Raw genomic sequence first — 27,129 nt, 5'->3', positions numbered from 1 at the left:
ATAATAGTTGTCAATAAAACAAAGTCAGCATTCCCTTAGAGAAAAATCGTACAGAGAGAATTTTTTCTTAAAATTGAAAATCATAATAATCGTGGGACAATATGATATTGGAAGAATCTTATAAGAGTTTCTCTGATTAATATTTACCATAATAAAAAATATTAATATGTCCATAGTAAAATTAATTGAATATATTTTATATCTTATTGTGATAGATATTAATATTTTTATTGTGGGATAAATATTAATTAGAGAAAATTCCCAATAAAATTCTTTCAATATTATATCGTCTTAGATTACCATAATTTCCAGGGTAAATTCTAAAAGAAAATTCTCTCTGAGTAACTAAAAAAGATATAATAATAAACAAAATAAAGCAAAAATTTTTTGAAAGACTTCTGTCAATCAAAGGCGTGCAAAAAAATCTCATATTCATGCAACGTTTCGAGCGAAACGCGAATGCCGCGACAGCTTAATGATCATTCGTCTGATGATTCCTCTCTCTCTCTCGATCCTCGCTCGATGTTAACCTCCGGTATCCGGTGCATTATCCTTTCGGATCACGCCGCGCACGTTCCGGGCTTCTTCTTCTTCGGAGAGAGAGAGAGAAAAAAAGAACGATGCGTGTCCCCTTTGTCCCCTTTACGTTTATTATGACGACTCCGGACGGAGCGTGGACGTACGGTAGTTTATTTGGGCGGTGAGTCCCCTTCCTTCTTCAAGATGGGGCCCCGGTTTGCGAGCCCGAACGAATTAACGGCGCGGCCGCGATTAACAAAGGGCGATACAAATTAGATTAAATCGCCGTAGGGGGCGGCATCGCGGTAGAGGAAAGGCGAATGATGATACTGCTTGATAAATAGACGAACGTCATGCGATGCCTAAACGGAGAGAGAGAGAGAGTCTTCGTTCTAGAGGCTCCGAAATGGAATGCCGACGCCGACGGGATATATGTATGTATGTACCTATGTATCTGGAAGGTAGAGATCTTCTGCGAAGGGAATATTTTTACTATCAACCGCGAAAAAGAGGAGATCGTAATTAACCTTTATTAAGATAATCCTGAAGCGGTTCTGTTTTACCCACAAAACGATCATTTTTCTGCACGCTTTTCTTCTTCTCGGTTGAACAGAATAATAAATGCTTTTCCATGATTTAAGGACATATAGAAACAAAGCCGGGACATACTGATTTTATGTTAAAAACGAAAGAAAATTTTCTGTCGATTAAAACAAGATTTTAGAACTGACGGAAAAGTTTTTAATGGCAGATTCTTGGTATAATTCGGAGACGATTTTTCCTCAACAAAAATGTCGAGACACCAATAATTTTCAAATTATAAACAATTGAAAATAAAGACTTTTTTGGAAACTAAACCTTGTGGAAATAAAATATTAACAGAACTACATTCGTCAGTTAATTTTAGGTAGATTTTGCTTTAGCAGAATTTTAATATAAGGCTTAGTTATAAAGATATACATAATAGTAAAAATTGCTCTCTCAACATTTTCACTAGGGAAAAATCCTCTCCAAATGGTACCAGGAATCTGACATTAAAAACTTTTCCGCCAGTTCTGAAACACCCCATATATATATATATATAATAAACGGTCGTTCTTTGTAATATTTTTCCGATACCTATCTAATTAATTAAGGGAAGCATCGGCATCGTCGTTTTGCGAGAGGAAGGTTAGGACCTGTCGTACATCATTTGTGGAGCGCTTTTCCCGCGCTGCTTTTTAATTAGAGGCCGAACGAAATTTCCTATTCGCCGGCGCTTCGGGAAATAAATCAAGCAACGCAGGATAGTTTTGTGGTGCGCTCGGGGTACAAGTCCTCTTCCTTTCAAGAGAGAAAAAGATCAACCTACTCATCTCTCTACCTACCCCGGTGGCTCCGCCAACCACCCACCTTCTTGCGTCCACATAAATTTCAGACACGCCATTCGGCACTATCATTATGTTTCCTCCGCTGACGAGAAGCGTCGCCGTAATTTTAACAAGTTCGTAGAAGTCTCGCAATTAAGGAAACGCGAGCATCACTTGCTTTCCGGCGCTATACCTTAGTGCACGCGGCGCGTTTCCTTGTGGAGGAAGGATCATCTTTTATTTATACATCGCTGCTCTCCGAGCTGCTATCCCGCGCACGAAACCACAAATTATAGAGGAGCGTATGATCAAATATAATTGACATAGATATACGTCGTAACAATATATGATTCTCAGGATTTAACGCGCTGCCTTTCAATATGGTTCGCTACCATCGCGCAGAGATAAGCGCGATTAAAAATACACGGAGAGAATTTTCCCTGAAAATCATGATATTCATATTTTTTTATTGTGACGTAAATATATTAATGAGATAAACTCTTATAAAATTTCTCCATACCGTCCCACAATTTTCCATGATTTTCAGGGTAATTCTCTGTATGTACTTATTTCCCTTGCAAGAATCATTATCAAAATGATCTCGCGAGAGAAGCATCGTTTAACAAATTTTATATTTTTATTGTTAATTTCTTTAAAATTTTTAAATTCTCATACAATATATTTTTTGCCAATTCACGAAACTTGATATAAATTTAACGATAATACTCCGCTCGAATGTTTCATATTCATCGGCTACAAATTAAAATGTAACTTTCATTTTCCACGCGAGGAGAAAGTATGCTAATTTACGAGTTGCAAAAAACAAAACAGCTGATTTTAATCGCAAAGGCGTCCCGGAACGGACTCGCGTCGCGACGCAAGACGCTCCTTCGCAAAGAAGAAGAAAGGGAGAAGAGCGGCGAATATAATACGAGCAAAGGGAATGGAACACACCCCTTAAAAACGCTCGGGCCGGCTGCGGCCAATATTTAATTACGGATAATTACCGGTTATAATGCGCGCGGCAGATCGGCGGCCTGCCGTTTAATTGATCGGCTTTACGGCCTGATTTGTGTATCTGCCTTCTCGCGTTCGTGCGATCCGCCGTTTAAAGCCTGGGACTGCGGGATTCTTAATCCTCCGCCGGGTCTCCTGGTCCAGCGCAAACATGCCTGCCGAGGAGAATCGCGTCCGATCGTTATTTAAAACTGCATTACGCAATCCACCCACCTCGTTGCCGCGTAGCTTTATTGCGCGCGTCCCTGATTGAATATATCAGGGTGTCCAGCAGACTCGATGAAAAAAATTCCCTGACTTTTGCAGATTTTCCAAGACCAGAAATTCATTTTTTCCCCGACTTTTTAGTATTATTTTTTTTCAAATATATATAATTTGCATATATCTACACTGAAATAGTATATTGTGTATCAAGTGCGGAAAGTTGTTGTCCATCCGCACGTGATACACATACTATTTTGTATTACAAGTGCAGGCAAAGTGGCATTGTGCGCGAGGTGGCCGATTGCACGCCGCCATCTTGCGGCGGCACGGTGCGGGAATAGCCGTGTTCAAAATTATTGTCCACGGCTTTAGCCGTGGACAATGACTTTGAACGCGGCTCAGCCGTAGACAATGGCTTTGAATGCGGCTTATTCACTCACCGCGTCGCCGCTAGATGGCGGCGTGAGAAATCTGCCGCTTTCCGCACAGAAAACACGCACACAAAGTACCACTTTGCCTGCACGTGTAATACAAAAAATTTTGTTAACTCTTATTAGTATTTATTTCAATACTGTCAAATAAATAATTTATTTGAAACTATATAATTATAAATCCTTTTCAAAACAAATTAACATTTATTTGTTTCTCTCAAATCAATGATTTATTTCGTAGTATTGAACTAAATATGTATTAATTTAGTTATTTTTTTTCAGTGTATATGATAAATTAATTAAATGTTAAATGATGAAATCCTTGAGATATTTTTGTCAACAATGCAAAGGTTCGGAAGGTAAAAAAACAAAGATTTAAATCAATTATACAATTTGTATTATGTACAATAATCAAAACAAACATGTTACTATAAACTATTTAAATAATCACTCTTTTTATTTATATTATATCAAATTTTTTTAGTTTTATCTCTATTAAACACATTAAAATAAAATAACACGACGATAAAAATATAAATTAACGAACACGCTAGATGAATCGACAACATAGAAAATTAGCGTGCTGGGTAAAAGGAATCATTGCAAAGAGAAAGCTGCGGAAGAAGAAAAAAGATCTCTCCCACCGTGAGAAAACGTCGATAAAACGTGCGGAAAAATTCGTTTTGCATAAGTGAAGAACAACCTGTCGCGAATCAGACGATTAAAAAAAATGTTCGCGTGATTTGTATTTCTTGCATATTTAAAGGTAATTTCAAAAATACGCCGGAGAAATCTCGTAGATTTTCCCGAAATATTTATTAATAAATATAATAATATATAAACAATAAAATAAGAAAAAATAATTATTTTCTAATTTCTGTAATTTTGGTCTCTTGTGTATAAAAATAATGCGTTAAAATCGTTTTTCTTGTTTCATTTACAAATTAATACTATACACAACGAGAATTTTCGCTGAAATTTTACAATAAAAAATATTAATATCTATCACAATAAGATATAAAATGTGTTCGATTAATTTTACCATGTACATACATAATAAAATTTACTGTGCACATATTTATATTTTTATTGTGGTAAATATTAATCAGAGAAACTCTTATAAAATTCTCGCAATACCATATTAACCTACGATTACCGTGATTTTAAATTCTAAGAGAAAATTTTCTCCGTGCACAAATATAATGAATGTGCACTAATTAAATATAAATAAAATAATATATAAATAATAAAATAATAAAAAAAAAATAAAATTAAAAAAATATTAAAAGTCCTACACATAAATGCATTTAACGCGACAAGGAGGAACAAATACTCGATTAACATTGAGAATCTCTGTCTCGATAAATAGCCGGCAGATCGGTGGATGTTCTGCATCTCCGATCGCGGAGGTGGAGCCGATATATACCTTCTGCGGAAGGAGAGAATATGCTTACCAGGATTGGAGAGAGGAGGGAGAGAGGAAAACGAGGTGGTCCCGTGCGAAGAGAATAAAGAGAGAGAAAAGAGATACCTCGCGGTACACCTCGATTCGATCCTCTCTCTATTGCGTTATTATCGCATTATATTGAAACGTGGATCTCTCGCGAGGAGACTGCCGGACCTTTTCCCCGAGCAAGGAACACGCGTAAAAATCTCGCCGGTGCGGTGGTAATGCACGGAAAGTTCGGGCACGGTCGGCTTCCCTTTGCCGAGGTCGGAGCATGCAGATCCGACACGAAATATCATTAATAGTCGTTTGCCGGATGACCGAGCCCGGTAATCGGCCCGTTCTTGCGGTCCGGGATCGGATCGCCCGAAAACCGCAACACGTCGGCGATATAGCCGCGACGGCGCGGCTTTAAAAGCTCCGCGGCATTCGCGTCGTAATTTATGTTCATGAACTCTCCACCTTACGCTAACTGCGAATAATGTAGCTCGATGATGAAGTTATCTCTCTCCCTCTCTCGCGAAATGACGAATTTTTTTTTTTTTTTTTACATTTATCGTCGAGAATTTTAAGAATTATATGTGTACACGAAGTAGAATCTAGGGATATACAGGGTGTACCTGAAGAGCGAAAAATTTTAGGGAATGATTCTTTGCCGCAAATTAAGGGTAGTTTTTCATATCAATGTATTTTTAGATTCCTCTCTGAGAAATTACATTTTTCCAAAGAGAGAGAGCTTAAAAGTTAGGTTTTTATTTCTTTCAAATTTTATTTTTGTTCTTTGTAATATTTTATCTCGCTAATTACGAATAATGTAGCTCTCCCTCTCTTGCGAGATGATGATTTTTTTTTACATTCATCATCGAGAATTTTAAGAAATATATGTGTACACGAAATAAAATCTAGGGATATCACACAGGGTGTATCTGAAGAGTGAAAAATTTTAGGGGTTGATTCTTTGTCGAAATTAAATTAACTCTTATATTCCTCCCTGAGGAGTTTCACTATTTTCTAAAGAAGGAGATAAAAATTAAGTTATTTGGTTTCAAATTTCCGACAAATTAAAAAAAATTAAACTTAGTGGGTTTACCAAGTTTCTTTTTAATTTGTCTGTAATTGGAGAAAAAAATAAAAACTTAATTTTTATTTTCCTATTTAGAAAAGTGTAAACTCCTTAGAGAGAAATGTAAGAGTATATATTTATATAAGAAAACCTCCTTAATTTTTAACAAAGAATCATCTCTTAAAATTTTTCGCGTTTATTTAGACACATCCTGTATACTTCTTATTCTTTCCTAAGAAGTTATCTCCAAAAGGGGAAAATTAGATTTTTATTTTTTTTCTCAGTTTGAATAAGTTAAAAAAATAAAATTTGGTGGACATTTTTTATTAATAAAGAAAATGCTTATTAATATTTTTTTAATCCTTCCGTATTGATGAAATAAAATTAGCAACCTGTATTCAATTTTTTATTAAAACTTTAATGGATCAGAATATGATTATCTAAAAATATATTTTGGAAAACTTAATTCCTCTAAAAACTTCTTTTTAATAAAATCAATAATTTGCAAGAAAAAAAAATTAAAATAAATTATCATGCACAGCAAGGTTGCTAAATACCTAAGGTTTCGAGATATAAGAAGTTAAATTTTAGAATAAAAAACAAGCAAATCAAAATTATAGTAAATATTGGAAAAAAAATAAAAACCTATAATTTTTTTAAGCTCTCTCTTTGGAAAAATGTAATTCCTCAGAGAGGAATCTAAATATATATATTTAATAAAATATTTAATAAAATATTTAATAAAATAATATTTGAAATAAAATATTTAATAAAATAATATTAAATAAAATATTTAATAAAAAAAAATAAATATATATATTTATATAAAAAACTACCCTTACAATTTGCGTCAAAGAATCATCTCTTAAAAATTTTCGTCCTTATTTAAAACCTTGTATATTACTTGCGTTCATGGATCATAAAAGAAGTCGTAATCGAAAGAAGAACCAGGGAAGACACATCTTCCTGGACGAAAGAAACGCGCGGGAAGGATGAAGAAGGTCGATAAGAAGGAAGGGATGACATAAAGAAGCTCGGCGGGAGAGAATCAGTTAGAGGCCCATTTTCGGCCGGGCAAAGTGGTGCGTCCGAGCTTCTTGTCGCGGATTTAATAAGGCGTCGGGTGTGACGAGGGATGCGCAAAAAGAGGAGGCAGGATCAGGAACGAAGAGCAGGAGAGCCAACTTACGGGGGGCCTTACGAGTGTTCTCACGTGTGAGGGCCCAAGTGCTTTTTTTTTTTTTTACGACCTTTCCGACAACAAGTCGTAAATACGGTCGCAATAACGCGGCGAAACGCAGACTCTCGCGATGCATTCATTGGGGTTCCGTAAAGACTCGACTCGACTCGCGGAGTCCCTTTTCGATTTCCTCGTCTCTTTCGCGGTTCTCGAAGGCGGACTCACCTGGTCCCACAAAGAGAGAGAGAGAAAGAGGGAGGCTGGAACGCGAACCGGAAGCTAATCCTACGCACAATGTCCACCGCGTTGCGTGAAGTTACCTCCAGTGTCGGTGTCATTGTTCGCTTGATTGCTTCTGGGCAGCTCGCTTATGCGACTCTCTTTGCCTTTTATCGGGCCGCGATTAGACTCGCCGCGCGCACAACAGCTACACACAGGCGAGAGCGATTCTCTTGTGGCTCGATTTCGAGGCACCTGTACCGTGAAAGTGTACTTCGAATACTAAACGAAAAGAAAAAAAAAATTAAAGTCCGAAATACAGATGATTGAGAACCAATGTTATGTATTACGGCGTATTTGATAATTTTATTAAAAGCGCTTATCTAAAAAGTTATTTTTACAAAATACAGACTGATATAGGTATATCTTTTTATTTAGGCATTTCATATATTTATTTATTATAATATATTAATTATTTATATAATTATTTATACAATTATTTGAATATATAATTATATATATAGGTATAAATTTATATGCACATATATATATATATATTTAAATAACCATATAAATAATTATACAAATGACTAATAATAAATAAAATATATGAAATGGTTAAATATAAAATAATATATTTCTACAAGAAATTTCTACATGTGACATCATTTATGACTACGCAAATAGCACGATGCATAAATCGAAGCATCGAGTTTAATACAGTCGACCATTTGAAAAAAAAAAAGAAAAAGAAAAAAAATACAATTTCAGTCTCGCCGCGCTAATAGAAGTCGAATTACGATAATAAAGTGTCCTAGCGGGGCGAAAGTGGCGTCCATTAGTTACGTTCGAGGGTCTCTCCGAGAAGGAGAGAAGAAACGAACCTGCTCCAGATCCAATGCAGAGCGCGCGAGCTCTTTGCAGCGTCATCGCTCGACTCGATACAAAGAGATACAACGTCGCCGCCGCGAGGGGGAAACGAGAAAAAGTGGCTATGCTAAATAATAGTGCTTCCGTCGGGACCCGCATAGTTCATTCATGAATCCCTCCTGGATTCGGCATGGCTTTGGAGAGATGCGTGCGCTACGCACGAACGCGATCGAGAATCGAACGGGGAATAAAATGGATCGAGGATTCCTATTCGAGTTATACGCGCTAGATCGATCTCGGGGAGCCAAATTAAATTCACCTGGGTAATCACTTTCTTCCCAACGCGGCTCAATATCGCTTGATGAACCAAAGAGATTGCCGATAATAACTGGAAAGGTAACAACAAGTGCTCGGTAAGAATTTCTGACGTTAAAGAGATTTGCTATTATTTAAATCAGTATTAAGTAGAAAGATAAGGAAATATATTTTGCAAGGTTTTACATTCTTAATTAGTCGTTCATATATTTATTTTAATAAAAAAAGCATTTTTTAATCTAGAAAACTCTTTTTTTTTAATAATGTATTTAAATAAAATGATTAGATTCACAAAAAAATCTGGATATTTTGCATTTAAAATATTTTAGGGATTCTTTTACATTTTGTATTCCAAATTCCTTGCGCACTCCCTCTTTCTTAGGTAAATCAACCGAAAAAATGCACGTACCTGTGTTCTCAGGTCTGTTTCGGAAAGGTACAGGCAATCTACGAATTTGCGTAGGACATGGAAAATTATTGTGGCAAGAATCTACTACTGCGGCTGTCGAATCATCCTCTTCTCGTGTCCCTTCTGTCGTTTTTTCAGAAGAGACACGAGCACCGTCTGGGGGACTCTTTAATGGGGTCCCGAAGAGTGCCTGAATGGCGCCACGTTTTCGCGGCAAAGTGACGACGGACCCGACATCATCCTCAGGTGCCGGGTGCAGCCCCCGAACTACGTCACGATGCGTTTCCTGACGTGTGGTGACGAAGGTGAATGGACATTGGAGCCATCAAGAGATAAAGCTAGGGATAAAACCGGACAGCGACGCCGTTCTTCATTTTCGCTCGTTAACAGATTCCGGAAATTCTCACATTCCCAAATTCGTTCCAAATAAGAGGGGAAAGAGAAGATAATTAATATGGAAACTCTACAAAACGCTAATTCTCATTTTGTACATTTCTGTCAATGAACAGGTACTCGGATACCCAAACCAATTTTTCCACTCGAAATAAAATACAAAGACCTTTTGTACTCGGAAAACATGCAATTGGCACTCATACATTAATGGGAAAATAAAAAATTATGCACATTGACAGAAGGGAAATATATATTATAACACATATGAAGCTATCTTCGAATCCTTTAATGGAGGATAGAACTTGGATTATGCGTTTGGCTCTCTCCGACTCGAACTTTGTTGACCATTTTAGAGAGGGCAAAAGGACAGTCTTTATAGAAATAAAAAATTATGCACATTGACAGAAAGGAAATATATTTTAACACATATGAAGCTATCTTCGAATCCTTTAACGGAGGATAATTAATATAAAAATTACAAAACGCGAGTTCTCATTTTGTACACTTCTGTCAATGAACAGGTACTCGGATACCCAAACCAATTTTTCCACTCGAAATAAAATACAAAGACCTTTTGTACTCGGAAAACATGCAATTGGCACCCATACATTAATGGGAAAATAAAAAATGATGCACATTGACAGAAGGGAAATATATATTAACACATATGAAGCTATCTTCGAATCCTTTAATGGAGAATAGAACTCGGATGATGCGTTTGGCTCTCTCCGACTCGTTGAACTTTGTTGACCATCTTAGAGAGGGCAAAAGGACAGTCTTTATAGACTATCTAGAGTGACATCAACCTTTTTTTGCCCCATCGGACAAGTTCGCAATGGACCGGTGCGTTTGCGAAGGAAAGAAAGAATTCTCGTAACGGGACAAACGGGCGATCAAGCATCATCCTAGTACAGTACATCCTAGTAAAGTCGCATTCCGATACGTAGCGGCGAAAAGAGCGTATATCTTGCGTCCTAGACACTCCAGTACCGTGATATGTAAAACTTCTCGGAAATCGTTCGCGGAAGAGATTTCTTTGATCCGCGCTTATATGTCTACGAGAAACCGTAACGGAGTTAGTCTCTAAATAAAGGATCAGCTTCTTTGCAAATTAGATCGGGCTCGAAGAACTTCCGGTCGAAGACTAGTTTTTAGAAGCGTCGTGGAATTATTCGGCCTCTCTGATCTTTAAATTCTGCCTCTTTCTCTGTCTCTCTTCGAGGATCCACAGGTTGAGCATCCACGCCGATTCCCCTGTTTGTGTTTCAATTATTCAGCGACGTGTCTCGAAATTTCTCTCAATTCCTCGTGAATCCGAACTCTTTCTTCCTGGTCTCCCTTTGGTTTCCTTACATCTGCCCCCCTTTTTCTCTTTACTAAACTCTGCATAGATAATGAACCGTGAAAAAGGAAGCAAGGCAATTGCACGATTCGCTGTCGTATTTCGCAAATAAAAAAAAAAAAAAAAAGAACAGCACTTTCCACCCTCACCAACGTCATTTCCTGCTCGAAGTCCATAATCTTTTCGTAATCATTATTATTATTCGCGGCCAAATAGCTGGAGGCTCTCTCTCTATCTTTCTTTCTCGCGATATTGATTAATCTTCTCATTTCTAAAATATTGAGGCGACCAATAGTTTTACAGCGACTGCGCTGACACAAGTGATAAAAATGACATTTAAAAAATTATTTCGTAATAATTCGAATCTCAATATCTCCCTGATATAAAAATATAAATGTATAATATAAGACAGAATAATATATTTAATACAATAATTTTATATACATATATGTTTTAATTTTATTTTATATATTTTAATATATAAAATAATTAATTATAATTATATATTTTCATAGTTTTATTTCATATATATATATATATATATATGTACATATAAATCATCTTTTAGAAAAACTATCAAAAATTATTGTGTTAAAAAATTGTCTTATATCTGACACTATAATAGTACCTAGTATTAAGTATAAAACTTGTATAAATACTTTCATTATTCCTTTAGTAGACACTAAAAAAAAATACTAATGCAAGACATCACGTGCTGTATATAGACACAGCCGTATATAAATGAAACTTTCTCCAATTTCGAAGAGAAACGAGAGACCTGGAGGATGATAGCGATGCACACCGAATGCAAAGTATCGGCGAGGTCGCGATTCGTAAAGCCTCGGAGCTGCTGCTCCGTCACCTTCGCAGGTAGACGAAAGCGTCGGGAGAAAAGGAGACGATCGCGGATGCCGGACAGGAGAAAAAGGGACGAGATTAGTATATAGAGGTGAGAGAAGAGAGAAGAGCATACTTCGGTCGGAGACAGGAGGAAGAGAGCAAAGAGACATGGAAGTGGCAGGGGCGAAAGAAGAGGAGAGTAAAGGCCCCGGGCGAGGTCACCCACCGCCCCCGCCCCCCCTCACTCCCCCGCACACCCTGATTATCCGCCGCCGGGGGCGGGACGCTCTGTAATGAGCATCGAAGAGGTGCTCAACCTCGGACTGCTTGATAAATTTTCCTCCGCCTGACGTCAAAAATAATTCCAACATTTTTTGTATGTTCTCTAAATAATGTTGAAATCTTATCTCGCGCGCGAATAATTAAAAAGTAACTTTAAACTTGTGTGTATACTTCTTTTCAAAATGTAGAGAAAAAATATATATGAATTATTTTTTTTTATATGAAATATTCCGAATAGATTTATTCAATTTTACTAAACAAGTCGCAAAACAGTTGATATAATTTATTATATGTGATTTATATATATATGAGGGTTCTGTCTTCAAATATTAATCGCAAACAACTTACTTTTTAATTATTATATTAAGACAAGTTGTCACCAGGGTGTACTTAAATAAGCGCGAAAATTTTAGGAGATGATTTTTTGTCGAAAATTAAGGGGGATTTCTTATATAAACATATACTCTATATTCTCTTTATATCTCTCTCCGAGGAGTTACACTTTTGTAAAGAGAGAGGTAAAAATTAAGTTTTTACTTTTTTCTCAAATTTCAGACAAAAATATTAATTTAAAAAAAAATGAAATGAAAAATATCCACCAAGTTTCATTTTTTAAATTTGTCTGAAATTTGAGAAAAAAAAATAAAAACTTAATTTTTAGAGTTTATGTTTAGATATATAAAAAAACCCCCTTAATTTTTTCGACAAAGAATCCAATATCTCCAAAAATTTTTCGCCCTTATTTAGATACACCTCGTATATATAATTATTTTAACAAATTTTAAAGAATATTATATTTATATTTTATTATTTATATATTGTAATATTTTAAAACATAAAAAATATAATATTTTAAAACACGTCTATAAATATATACATAACAATTAATACAATATTAATATAATACATAATATATGCGTAATGTAAAGTACGGTCGCACGAATGAATCGGCTAATTAAACGTATTTTTAAAGACAGGCTTGATTCGCCCTAATTTAGATACACCTTGTATATAATTATTTTAAAAAATTTTAAAGAATATAATATTTTAAAACATGTCTATATATATATATATATATATATATATATATATATATATATATATAACAATTAATATAATGCATAATATATGCATAGAATGTAAAAGTACGGTCGCACGAATGAATGGAGTAATCAAACACGTGTTTTTAAAGGCAGTTTGATTCGCGACACGGAACACTCGCTGACAATCAAATCTCGTACGAGGGTAGAATAGCGGCAAGCAAGGTGATGGGATGGTAAGCGTTTGAATGACGGAGCACGGCGTCCTCGGCTGTCTGCGAAGACACCCGGATGATCGAGCGATGTTATTTTAAGTTTTCCGTGGGGGCCTCCCTGCCGCCTAGCCCTAATCGGCTGTCAGGCATCCCCGTATAGCCTGGGGTAGACCACCCCCGCAACGTTTAATACATACACGTATACATACGCGCGCGATTTCACCGATCCGGGAGAGGAGAGTCGTCGTCTGACACGACCCCCCACGGACAAGATTCGCCCTTTTTTTCTCTCTCCTCCTACTACATCGAGATTCGCGCACGAGGGTCAGATTCAAAACGCTTTACACTCTCATAATCGGAGGAAGGGACCTGTTGATTCGACAACCCCCGAAAACCTCGGCTGCGAATCCTATTCGCGCTTACACAAAAGTGCGAGTTTTAATTCCCCAGATGAAGATGAAAAAAAAACAAAGGAAATAGAGAATAGTATATTGTGTATCAAGTGCGGAAAATTGTCAATCCGCACGTGATACACATACTATTTTGTATTACAAGTGCAGGCAAAGTGGCTTTGTGCGCGTTTTCTGTGCGCGAGGTGGCCGATCGCACGCCACCATCTTGCGGCGGCACGGTGCGGAAATAACCGTGTTCAAAGTCATTGCTCACGACTGAAGCCGTGGGCAATGACTTTGAATGCGGCTCAGCCGTAGGCAATGGCTTTGAACGCGGCTTATTTACTTACCGCGTCGCCGCTAGATGGCGGCGTGGGAAATCGGCCGCTTTCCGCACAGAAAACACGCACACAAAGTGCCACTTTGCCTGCACGTGTAATACAAAATAATTTTTTGCTTATTATCGTAAAATATTCCGTATCTCCCTGGGATACGGACGACCCGAAGAGAGCCCTGCGAGGGCATTCCGGGACCATTAGCGACGCAACACACCTAGGTAGCCCCCGACTACCGCGACTCGGTGTTCTCAAACGTACGATAGACCGTGAAGATGGAGTTGCTTCAGGAAAGTTAGAAATGCCCTCCGCGGGGCTGCGCGGCCCGTTTGATGGCCTTCTTCTCCTCCACCTCGTCCTGGACCATCCACGTGTTTCCACCGGATGGCCGTTTACACCATCAGGTTTGGTGGCACATATTATATACCGGAGGATGAGAAGGCGAGAGGAGGAGATGGACAAAGACGAGCGAGAAGAGAGAAAGAGATATATGTAGAGAGAAAAGATAGACCGTTGGTCTTTCTTGGGCTCCGGCGTGCTTATTGCGTGATATTAGCCACGGTGGCTGCCGCCACTGCTGGGATAATCATAATCTCGAAAGGGGGACAAAACACAGGCCCCGAATCGCATAACGTTGAATTTTACGACTTCTGGCATAGAGGAGACGCGAGACCGGATGCAACGCGACTTTTTATGTCCTTATAACAGCTTCCCTCCGCACCTGACTTGATATCACGCTCCGGAGATGGACGGCTTTTCGAAATATACGTCTCTCTTCTTCCGACCATCATCGTCGGATGGATGGATTCGCTTGTTGTCGGATTCGCCGTCATTGAACTCGAGTAAGTGTCGACGATCGAAGAGAGAGAGAGAGAGAGAGGGAAAACAAAAATTAATCGCAGTAAAAATCCTTAAAAAAATAAAAATTGTCCCCTAACGAAAATGATATCATAAGAAAGATTAGTTAGATTATATAGATGAAAGAAAAATGAAATACGGGCGTAGTTTGTTATATATTTACAAGATCGAAGACACTCGGGCTTTTTGCCCGGATTTTTGCGATATAAAACTAGTTGGCCACCGGATACTCTCTGCTTCGAGTAATATTGTTCCGGGAATTCGATCTAATTTACGCGTTTGCATAGGCGGCGCACGCTACAAAAGAAAGAAAAAAAGAGGAAGAGAAAACGGGAACCCAACGGCGTTACATCGCGTATTTCGCAATGCCGTATGAAATCAACAGCGAATGAGGCATCTTGAATGGAAGCTTGAATTGCGCGGACTGCGTAATGGGAGAGGGTAAAGTTTTTTTTCACGGATAAAATACTGAATAGAAGGTTTCCGCGACGATTTTTATACAGTGCCGTACACTTAAGTACGGTCTCGTAATCGCTAGGAAATTGAGATCGTGAGTCACTCACCGTAAGGTCGCTCCGCAACGGGTTCGCACGAATCTGAAACAGAAAACATTCGATCAGCTGTCATAGTCACCACGACCACAAGTGGGCTGATTAATTCATTATTCGCGTTCGAGACTAAAACTCTAACTTGTCGGCCTCTCTCGTTGCGTTTAGATGAAATATGGTATATTTTCGTAAAAAGAGCTTGAGTTTCACAATTATTTTTGTTATAATTAATTTTGATAAATAATAATATCATAATAAAATCTGATATAAAAAATAATTATATTAAAATTCTTATTCAATTAAATTAATTTTTAATTTAATTTAATAATTAATAAAAAATGTATTAAAATTTAATTAAAATAATTTGATGTAATTTAAAATTTATCACATTTTTTTTAATTTTGAAAAAAATTTATTAAAATTAATAGTTTTATTAAATTAAAATAATAAACTTTGAAGTAATTAATTAAAATTACGTAATATAATAAAAATTACTAAGTATACAAAATATTTCCGCCAAGCTTCTATTCTATTCTGTAGACAGTAGTTCTCGACAAACAATCGCGTGATAAACGTAAACTCGATGATCTATTACGAGACGATGATGCAGGCGGAATCATCATTACACGGTTTTTCAATTTGACTTCACTTCGCAAAACAATTATCTTTTACTGTCGATAGTAATAACTATAACTCCATCATCTCATTCCGAGAGAATTAACCGGCAAGGTTGAACGCATATATATCGAGAGAATTCACATCGAAAGGAAACAATGTGTAGTATTAAATTACACTCGGCGTCACGTCGCGAGAGGAAGCCGCGCGGATAATTTCGATTTTTAATTCTCCATTCCGCTCAATGACACACAGGTGATTACGACCGCAATATATGCATATCTATTACACGATATGTGTGTGCATCGATATGCTCGTTCATCCGCGACTGTGATTCACGCATATATGTATAATCGACGCAATCTTACGACGCAATCGACTCCTTCTCTCCCGCCAGGTTCGCGTAATTTGCATACGTTCGGAGAAAATTTCCCGCGATAATTTATTCGACCGCGGCGCGCCGATCTGAAGGTGCCGATCGCAAGGAAAAAGAGAGAGAGAGAGCGAAAGGGGAAACCACTTTACGTAACTCCGGGGAGATCCTCGCTAATGCGCCGAGCTAAGATCGGGGGGCCCGAAGGCACGCGTCGTTGTATAGTGTAAAAGCGAGGAACTTTTAAATGGTACCTTCCTCGAGACGGCACCTGCGTCGAAGACGAGAGAGATCGGCAAATGTCTCACTCGACGCGGCTTATTCTCTAATGGAAGCCGCTAGGTAGGTCATCGGCTATCATAAACGCTCGACCGTCCAAGTTTTCTCGCGGCGTGTTAATAGTCTCATTATAACGTAAATATCCCGCGATCGATCGATCGGCCATCGATGACGCGAGAACCCGTGATTATTCCGTAAAGTCAAAGTGAGATCTTTTCCGAAGCTTTTATAGTTATGTCACACTGTGCATTTTTTTTATCATTATTTGTAGAAGAATAATATTAAAGTATTAGAGTAAAGCTCCCTCTGTGTTTTTATAATAGTGCACAAGGCACGAAATTTTGCTTAGCAATTGCTAAGACTCATTCAGGATAAATCTCTTACTTGAGATATTAATTCTTAAAAGTTCCTCTTTTACCCCTCTGAAGTGATGCATGCGAGAAAAATATATCGGTCCAAAAAATCGGTTCGAAAAATCGGTCCAAAAAATCGGTTCGAAAAATCGGTTCAAAAAATCGGTTCGAAAATTCGGTCCGAAAAATTTGTATAAGACCTACATCTGGTGTATCTAGCTGAGATTTCTATGGTATCTTTAGATTTATTTGATTATAAAATAATTGTACATATATTTAAGGTGTCGTTAAATTTTTTGCAGGTCGAAGCTAAACAGCAAGCTGAATGAATAAAGCGTGAAATGAGACGACGTATTTGCGTAATTATGTCATAACCGTTTTCTTCTGACGTCGCGCTCTTCAAACAGGATACCAGCATTATCTTCTTTTTTTTTCCTCTCAATTATGACATCGACTTCTACAGTCATTAGCCTCGGCATTAGCGCCAATGGGACACGGTCTTCCCAGGCTGTCAACCATTCAAGCATTGACCGTATCAAATGTTGCTTAAGTTTGTTAATTAACTCCTCAACTTCGCCACTAAGAAATTTAGTAATGTGTGACCATTTTGACAGCGCTATCATTATTCTGTAAATACATTTATAATATCTGACTCATTTCTATATACACGTATGACGCTTTGCATTCGCTTTGATTTCGTATATGATTACAAGAACAGATAGATATTATCGTATAGATTATTTTTTTTAAATTATATATTTTTTTTTAGAAAAAAAAATTATTTAAAATACAAAAAATCATCTCTTAAAATTTTTTTCACTTATTTAGATACAATCCTGTATGTAAGAAAGCTAAATAATTACAGTTTTCTTATCAGTCTTTTGCATTCTAACCAATAAGAAAATTGTAATTTCTTGACTTTTTTATATACAATATAGTAACCTAAATACTTTGATACTGGGTAAAGGACTTTTCATTCTGTATAACCAATAAATGAAAATAATATTCATCGATAAAACAGAAACAATCAGCATCCCCAGACGAAGTATTATTTTCACTCTAATCGATTTCCTTGACAATTACATAACAATATTTTATGTTTTCCTTGTCGCCAAAAAGAATTTCTATTTATCTCATAAGCATCGACCTAGTGGGTTTCTTATCCAGATAAACAACAATACTTGGTAAACACTTTTCGCGCCAATTTTCCAGGAATCCTCGTCGATATTAGAATTAGCTAAGCAATGTCACGTGTCAAGTTACATTAGTTAGCACAACACCCGTCCATCTGCGATCGAACACGCAGATACTGTTCGATGGAACGAAACGTCCTGCATCTGGAATTCCGGAGAATCCCCACGCGAGACGTTGACAATCGCGGAACGAAGAAAAAAACTCGGAGAAGAATATCCGTCCGTTTTATCCGTCGCTAATCGACGTCTCGTATTCTAATATTTTCCGTGAAGCCGTCGCGCGCCATCACGAATTCTGATTGAGCGACGATCCCGGGGGACCGGTTGGAGTTATCGGGGGCCCCGAAGCCTTCAACGGGGTCGGGAGCGATGGTCGATAAATATTAAACGACTTTCCACCTGTCGCGTCGTCATCAGGAGGGAGCCCGTGGGGAGCACTTCCGAGAGGGAGATGACTGAATGTTAATTAGCGAGGCGTGACAAGTGTTAAGTAATCCATCCGTCTACCTATACGCCGAGAGGGACGAGCCTGCCTAACGCTCGGTAATTAACGCGACACTCAACGTCAGTGAGGGGTCTTTCTGTTCTTGCGCGCGAGCGCAATTAACTGCCGATTTAACAGTTAACTTCGATTTAGTAGGTGGGAGGCGAGAAGCGACCGAGCCAGAAATCTTCTTCTTCGAAAAATATTTTATATTTGTTTAGAAAAGTATTTCATAGAAAAGTATTTAGTTTGATATTTGTTTAGAGAAATAAGTGTCGATATTTATTTAAGATAACGATTCTTCTTCGAAAAATATTTCATATTTGTTTAGAAAAGTATATTTCATAGAAAAGTATTTAGTTTGATATTTGTTTAGAAAAATAAGTGTCAATATTTATTTAAGATAACGAGCTAGAAATCTTATTCTGAAAAAATATTAAATATTTTTCTGAATAAATATTTTATATTTTCTGGACAAATATATTTAACTTAGAAAAATATTAAATTAATTCTAAAAATCTTTTAGAAAATTAAATTAAATTTAACTTAGAAAAATATTAAATTAATTCTAAAAATCTTTTAGAAAATTAAATTAATTAAAATACAATTTCTTTTTAGAAAACTAGTGAACTAATTAAATATTTTTTGTCATTAAAGGTAGGAAGATAGAAGTGAAAAACAATATATTACATACGATATTTTTGTAAAAGCGCATTACATCATGATAGAATCATGCGCGACGACGTATAGAAACTTTAGATTGTAGATTATTCTCCTCTTTAGCATATGCGTCGTTTCCATATTTGTAAGTCATCGATGATATAATAATCGGGAATGAACAATACATCGTTTACTTACTGAGAACTTTACGGGATGGTATTTTTGTCATCAATCGTTTTCCGTTATCCCAGGTATGGAATATATAATTATACACACTAGCCATATCGAAATCAATAAAGATCAACAATGCTTTCACCGACACTATTTCAGCTATACTGATGAGGCAAAACACCGAGTTTTACCTGACACGTTCATGCGCATTCATCTACATATAAACACTTCCTGACGTATACATTGACTGTGACTTCTGTGTATCTCTTCAAATATTTTTATTCAGTATAAATATTACTTTCACATACATACTCTAATGTATCACCATATAGATATCTATTTTAGAAATAAATTCATTATTTTTACCAGGGAATGATTTTTCGTTCCGCGAAAATTTTTATTTTAAAAAATCGTACACTGAAAAAAATTTGTTAAATTAACAAATATTTATTTCAATACTGTCAAATGAATCATTTATTTATAACAAATATTAATTTGTTTTGAAAAGGATTTTCTTATACCAAATAAATATATTATTAGTTTCAAATAAATGATTTATTTGACAGTATTGAAATAAATACTTATAAGAATTAACTAAATTTTTTCAGTGTATATATGAAATAAAAAATATCTGACAATGTATGTAGAAATAAGTTAATGTATATCGATGTAGATATAAATGTCAATGAAAATATATAAGATCTGTGTCGATAATATGTATGTGTTGTGTTACATCAATGTAACTTGTAAAATTCCAAAAGCAATAACAACGTAATGAATTAATTTTAAAGAAGTATAACAAACTGTCTGGATTAACCCTTCTGCCAATGTCTTGGATACTCAGAGCCACTTTAAATGTTAAAAATAAAAAATAATTAATTAATAAATAAAATTATAAAATTAAATAAAAAAAAATAAAAATGACACATAAATATAAAATCAGGTATGCAAATATTAGGCACAACAAAATTGTTTAAAAATTTTCTAAATTATTTTAAATTATTTTAAAACAAAAATAAAAAAATTCTCGACAAAAAAGTAAAATTCGCGAAAAAATGTAACAGACTGTCTGATTAACCCTTCTGTCAATGTCTTGGATACTCAAAGCCACTTTATAAATATTAAAAATAAAATAATTTTAAATTATTTTAAAACAAAAATAAGAAAATACAAAAATTCTCGACAGAAAAGTAAAATTCGCGGCGCAAGGTATAAGTGTCATAACGTCGATTCTCGCGTCTCGTATTATAATCCGTAATGAAACCGGTCGTATCATATGACGCGTCGACTTATATTAATTAGAATGCCGGATCCTCTCGAGAGATGCCAGCCGCGAGATAAACAGAGTGCGGTGCAACGTTCCAATGTTACCAAACAATGCCGCCGTGTCTCTGACATTGTAGACCGGTTAGATCTGCATTAAAAGCGCAACATTTACATCTCGGGTCCGCGACCGGTCAAATCGCCGAATCATAGCCGATTCTCGCTTGTCGATTAGATGTATCAGTGTAATTAACAACAAACAATGCTTGCGAGAGAGAGGGAGAAATCCGCGGACTCGATATCGCGTATTAATCGATTACCCTCGCCGATCTCAGGCCCCGGAGATATGCTGTTAATCATCACCGCGGGTGCGTTTGTACCCCAACCGACGTCTGTCCTTTTTTTTCTTTCTATCAAGAGGGAGAGAGACATATTGGCTCGAGTGTTTGTATGTATGTAGCCCTGAGGACCTCTTCCGCTAACTACCTTTGTAACACGTCATTCGATTCTTCTTCCCCCTCCTTTCCCCCTCTCGCCCGCACACGAAATAGCAGAAACAATGTAACGATCTCGTTCGTCGGACGCGAATTCTGCTTCTCATGGCGTATCATGCGTCCATCTATCGATTAACCGATTACTTGCACTATTCGACGGGTGGCGAGTTATAACAACAAGACAGTTCTCCCATGACTTGAGAACACGCGGGTCCGCTATGTGCGAATATATCCTGAATAAGATAGTACTTTAATGCGTATCCAAAATATTTCCAAGTATCGGGGTACCTTTGAATTATTTTATTTTTGGTTCATTCATATTAATATATTAGCCTATTACTTTTTTATTTTTATAAATATTAGCGTAATTTATTAATATTTTAATTTTTTTTTTAATTTGCTCACACATAAATGAGAAATTGCGTAAATATAATTCCGAGAATATATAATTTATTAAGCAACAAAATAAAAAAATATATATGTTAGCTTGATATTTTTATAATTTATATACACGGCGAGAATTTTCTCTTAGAATTTACCCTGAAAATTATCGATCGTTATCACAAAAAAAATATTAATATGTACATAGTAAAATTTATCAAACATATTTTATATTTTATTGTGGTAGATATTACTATTTTTATCGTGGTAAATATTAATCAGAGAAATTCTTATAAAATTCTTCCAATACCATATGGTCCACGATTACCATGCATTTTCAGGGTAAATTCTAAGAGAAAATTCTCTCTGTATATGGGCTAAAAACTTGTCCGCACATAAATGAAAATATTACAATAAAAATATTTCAATATTATAATAGTATATTGTGTATCAAGTGCTATTTACTACATACTATTTTGTATTACAAGTGCAGGCAAAGTGGCTTTGTGCGCGTTTTCTGTGCGCGAGGTGGCCGATCGCACGCCGCCATCTTGCGGCGGCACGGTGCGGGAATAGCCGTGTTCAAAGTCATTGCCCACGGCTTCAGCCGTGGGCAATGACTTTGAACGCGGCTCAGCCGTAGGCAATGGCATTGAATGCGGCTTATTCACTCACCGCGTCGCCGCTAGATGGCGGCGTGGGAAATCGGCCGCTTTCCGCACAGAAAACACGCACACAAAGTGCCACTTTGTCTGCACGTGTAATACAAAATAAATTTGTAATAATTAATATTAATATTAGCGCAATAATAATTATTTTTCCAATTTCTCTGAATGAAAAATTACATACAATATTGCTTCCATTATATATTACGTAACAGAATAAAAGTGTAGTAAAAAGTATTGGTACGATAGAGTATAGACATAAGGTGAACGAGGATAACAGTTGGTTTCTATTCCGTATTATAATGAACTCACGTTTCTCGCTAAACTAGGCCGTGAAAGGCGTGAGAGCCCAAATTCGGTACCGTTAAAGGAACAGAGAAGCATATACCATATATCCATGAGCATATCGATACGAAATATCGATCATCGCACGGTTGCGTATACTTGAAGATCTCTCGAAAAACAGAGAGAGAGAGAGAGAGAGAAAGAGAGACGGAGAGAAATGTTTTGCGGTATAGCTGCCCCTCAGCAGTGCGCTAGAGATCGGAATCATTAGCGATTATCGATGACCATCAATGTGGAACAGTTTGCGAGCTATCATCAATTAAAGTTAAATAATAGTCCGCGTTGTCCATCCGTTAGCTCATTCGCCGCCGCCGACTCCACTTCCGGGAGCATCGACTATTCCTTTTTTCTGTGACTTATTGCGGTTACGCCGAGGCCTCAGTCTCGATTCTCCCACTCGATAATGGGAAAGTCTCTCGTTCACGGTGGGTTTTACGTTTTTCTACCGATGAGCAAACACATGTCGCGGGATCACTATCGATCATCGCGAGCATAGTCAGTGATCATTGATTTCGACGGAAATATATGTATATGCGATATTCTCTGCTCTGTCGGTGTACAAATTTTATTTACTTCAATCAATCGAATCCTACACAGAGAGAATTTTCTCTTAGAATTTACCCTGAAAATCATGATAATTGTGGAACTAATATTTGTTAGCTATAGTTCAACGGAGAATTGTATAACTGAAAAATATTAGCTATTATAGCTAAAATTTAAGCATAATTAAATTTTATGTGTAATATAGGGACAGCTAAAATTTAACTGTACAAAGAGAGAATTTTCTCTTAGAATTTACTTTGAAAATCATGTTAATCGTAGGACAATACGATACAAGTTTCTCTGATTAATATTTATGTCCCATCCCAGATTATCATGATTTGTAGATTGAATTCTTTTACACATGATATTTTATCTATAAATAAAATCGAAGGGATTATCCTTAGCTCGAGCGTTTTCACAAATCAATCGGTCTCGAAAAATGTATTCTCATTAATACATCGACTAATTGCGGCCGGAAGACGAAATCGCATTGCGTTTCGCGCGTTCAAAGGATACACAAAATTCGCTTTGAGTCGCGAGGGACGAGCTTACATCGCGATCCCAAAGTCAGAAGAGTGCCAACTATCAGAGCCGCCCCCGGCTAACAATCCGTCACTGCACCCTTCCTCTTCCTCCGGACGTCACGGAAGCGCAACACGAGCGAGCGAGTGAGTCACTACGTCGACGGAAGGAGCACGAGGGATGGAAGATGCGAGATTTAACGTATGCGCGCACACATAGTGCGAGAGGGAAAGAGAGAGATCGCCGAGAAAGGTAATCAGCGAGAGCAGGAGCGAGGAAGAAGAGAGAGAAAGGGCCGAAAGAAAAGAGAGAGAGATGAGGTCTTGGTAGTAAAGTCAACGGTTGCCGCCCCGGCAAAAAACTCAAATTGATCAAAATGAGAGTTACGTGGGCAAAAAAGTAAGCGACCGCGGCGGTGGGCACGCATTTTCGTGCCGGCAGAGAGTTTAGGTAGCGACCTAAGGAGAGAGTGAGAGAGAAGGAGTCGGACAATGGGTCTCTCGCCCGCCCATCGGGATGCGAACAAAAGCTTCGAACGACGGTCGATCGTGAGATACGGGCGAGAAATCCGCGAGAGACGGCGACTTCCTCTCGAAACGAAAGAGAGAGAGAGAGAGAGAGGGAGCGGAAGTAGTAATGATTATCGCGTCGGCTTATGCGCGCGAAATAGTAAACTTTTACGATCCACGACTCGTAAACCACGACCGAATAATATCCCGTGTCCCGCGCGCGTGCGCGGAATTCTTATTATTGAATCGGACCCCCCCTTTTACAGGGGGAAGGGGGTCTCTATCTTACCTTCTCATAAAGTTTCGTTTTTATCAATATACATTGTCATTCTTCATTGTAAAAAAATATGTAATATATTACATATGTAATTTTACATGTGTAAAATTACATATGTAATGTTACATGTGTAATTTTACATGTGTAATTTTACATGTGTAATTTTACATATGTAATTTTACATGTGTAATTTTACATATGTAATTTTACATGTGTAATTTTACATATGGAATTTTATTTTACAGCATGTCATTCTTCACTGTAAAAATTATACATGTAAAGTACACATGCAAAAATTACGCATATAAAATTACATAAAAAATATGTAAAATTATATAAATAATAAGTGTAAAATTACACTTAAAAATAATAAAATTGTATACATATTGCTAATTACAGACTTCTCCGACATTCATTGACAAAATGTCAAAGTCATATGTCAAAGTCAAATGTCAAAATCATATGACACGACAGCAAACTCGAGTTTAATCGTAAATATATAGGTAAGAAAAAACAATAAATATAACTGTGTTAATCTATATAATAATATGTACAAAAAAAAAAAGATTATTACTTAGAGGATATATATTACCTCATACGTTTCACAATGAAGAATGATATTGTAAATCTCGACGTAATGCCGTTACACTATTCATACATCCATCAAATTCGACGGGTTTGATTGCTTCTGACTTTTTTCTGTTTATTGTAACGCTATAAGTTTATTAAAAAATTTATACTTCGCGATGAAAGAGATGGTGCGAGTTTCTACGGTGTAGATCGACAAGCCGGGACATTAACACACCTAAGTGACGCAAATTGCCTCACAGCCGACCTCTCGCGCGTTTAAAACACACGCGGCTCGCGGCCACTTGGGTGTTCACGCCGACAAAAAGCCGTGTTTCTCAGGATTAATTTCCCCTTTCTCTCTGTGTTGCGCGCGACAAGATGTTGTTGCCGCGGCACAATGAAAACGAATGTGAAAAGAAGGATGTACGCTGAGGTTTTCCTGCATCGCGGTAAATCGGTGATAGTCTTAGCTGCGACTTAATGAAGAGAAGGAGGTTTATGACACTTTGCGGAAGTGATCGATATTAGAATTTAATAAACTCTCGTTGATGAGAGATTTGACTGAAATCGAGAACCAACCGAAATCCCAATAAGAGATATCTTATAAAAATGCTAATATTGCATTAATTAATTTCTATTTTTTCAAGTTAATTAAATTTTAATTAATCACGCAATCAACGACACTTAAATCATTTATTTGCACATACTAAAGTAAAATTATTTTTTAAAATTAATATTATTATTATTTTGTAAATTTGGTTAAAAAATAATAAATTTAGTTAAGAATTTTAAAAAATAATTAATATTTGATATATATATATATATATATATATGCGATAAATTAATTATAAAATAAAAGTCTACGTGTTTCTTTATTCTACTATACATAGTATTGTTATTTTTTAAAAGTATTATTTTTTCATTACTTTAAAACATAAAACGTTAAACGTTAACTAACGTTGAAAATAATAATATGATGAGAATAAAAAACACGTACATTAGCTATGTTATTCAACTACGTAGTATTTATCTACATTTAAAAAGATAACACACGTAGACTTACCTATTATATTTTTTACTATATAATTAATTTCCCGTGCATGCTAAATATTAATGAATTAAAGAGAGAAGAGTAACGTTTTATATCTTCACTTTACATATAAGGTGTGGTAATATAAAGAGGCGTATGAATAAACAAAGTACGTATTGTTGTATGTTATGTTCAGGATTAATGTAATGAGTCACGAGCGTGCATCGCAAACACCCTTTCGTTATTTTCCATCATTCTGCATATATACGTGACCCTCTTTTCCGGATGGAAATTCTGCATAAAGCGTTGTCCCGGTGCAACGTTCTCTGAGCTGGAATGCTACCCTTTACTATTCTCACGCATGCAGTTAGTCGATGAATCACCCACATGGAACGACTTATACGTATACTGTCGAACGGATGTAAACATCGCCGTGAGGCCTGACGGGAAACGCGATTTGACGAACCTTCGAAAGGGTGAAGGATGATTTCGTGTATCGCAATATAAGAGAATGTTTATCTCGTCGACAATGTCTCTCTTCGTTCAATAAATAATCAAAAAAATTAATATATATAATTAAATATTGAGATTAATTTTTATATAATAAAAATGTAATAAACTTCTTTTATATAAATTCTTCTATCTTAATTAAGGTGTTCAGCAGACTCGATGAAATAAATTCCTTGACTTTTTCAGATTTTCCCAGACCAGAAATTCATTTTTTCCATGACTTTTTAGTATTATTTTTTTCAAATATATAATTTGCATATATCTATATGATAAATCAATTAAATGTTAAATCATAAAATCCTTGAGATATTTTTATCAATAATGAAAAGGTTCGGAAGTTAAAAAATATATTATATCAAATTTTTTAGTTTTGTAAAAAAAATAATTTCAAAATAAAATAATTTAAAATAAAATAATTTAAAATTATTGAGACAAATGTAAAATAATGTGAAAAAATCCAGATAAATAGTAAAATTTCCTGACTTTTCCCTGACAATTCCACACTGAGAGAATTTTCTCTTAGAATTTACCCTAAAAATCGTGGTAATCGTAGGATAATATGGTATTGAAAGAATTTTATGAATTTCTATAATTAATATTTACTACATTAAAAATATTAATATC

General features: G+C 36.2%; 1 protein-coding gene across 7 annotated transcripts in view; it reads right to left on the bottom strand.

Moving 5' to 3' along the window:
• The window catches only part of LOC114945581 (uncharacterized), a 210,697-nt gene that overhangs the window by 127,231 nt on the left and 56,337 nt on the right, over positions 1-27,129 (bottom strand). For all 7 annotated transcript variants that reach the window (XM_085486163.1, XM_029321848.2, XM_085486167.1 and 4 more), the window contains one exon: positions 15,284-15,316. In XM_085486163.1, the coding sequence (XP_085342289.1) occupies positions 15,284-15,316 (33 nt within the window). The remainder of the gene's footprint in view (positions 1-15,283; positions 15,317-27,129) is intronic.

This window comes from Nylanderia fulva, unplaced genomic scaffold (genome assembly GCF_048542155.1).
Source record: "Nylanderia fulva isolate GAGA-0341 unplaced genomic scaffold, ASM4854215v1 Scaffold11, whole genome shotgun sequence".
In the NCBI taxonomy this organism is placed as follows: Eukaryota; Metazoa; Arthropoda; class Insecta; order Hymenoptera; family Formicidae; genus Nylanderia; species Nylanderia fulva.
The sequence above is the reverse complement of the archived record's forward strand: the minus strand, read 5'-3'. Positions and strand labels throughout refer to the sequence as shown.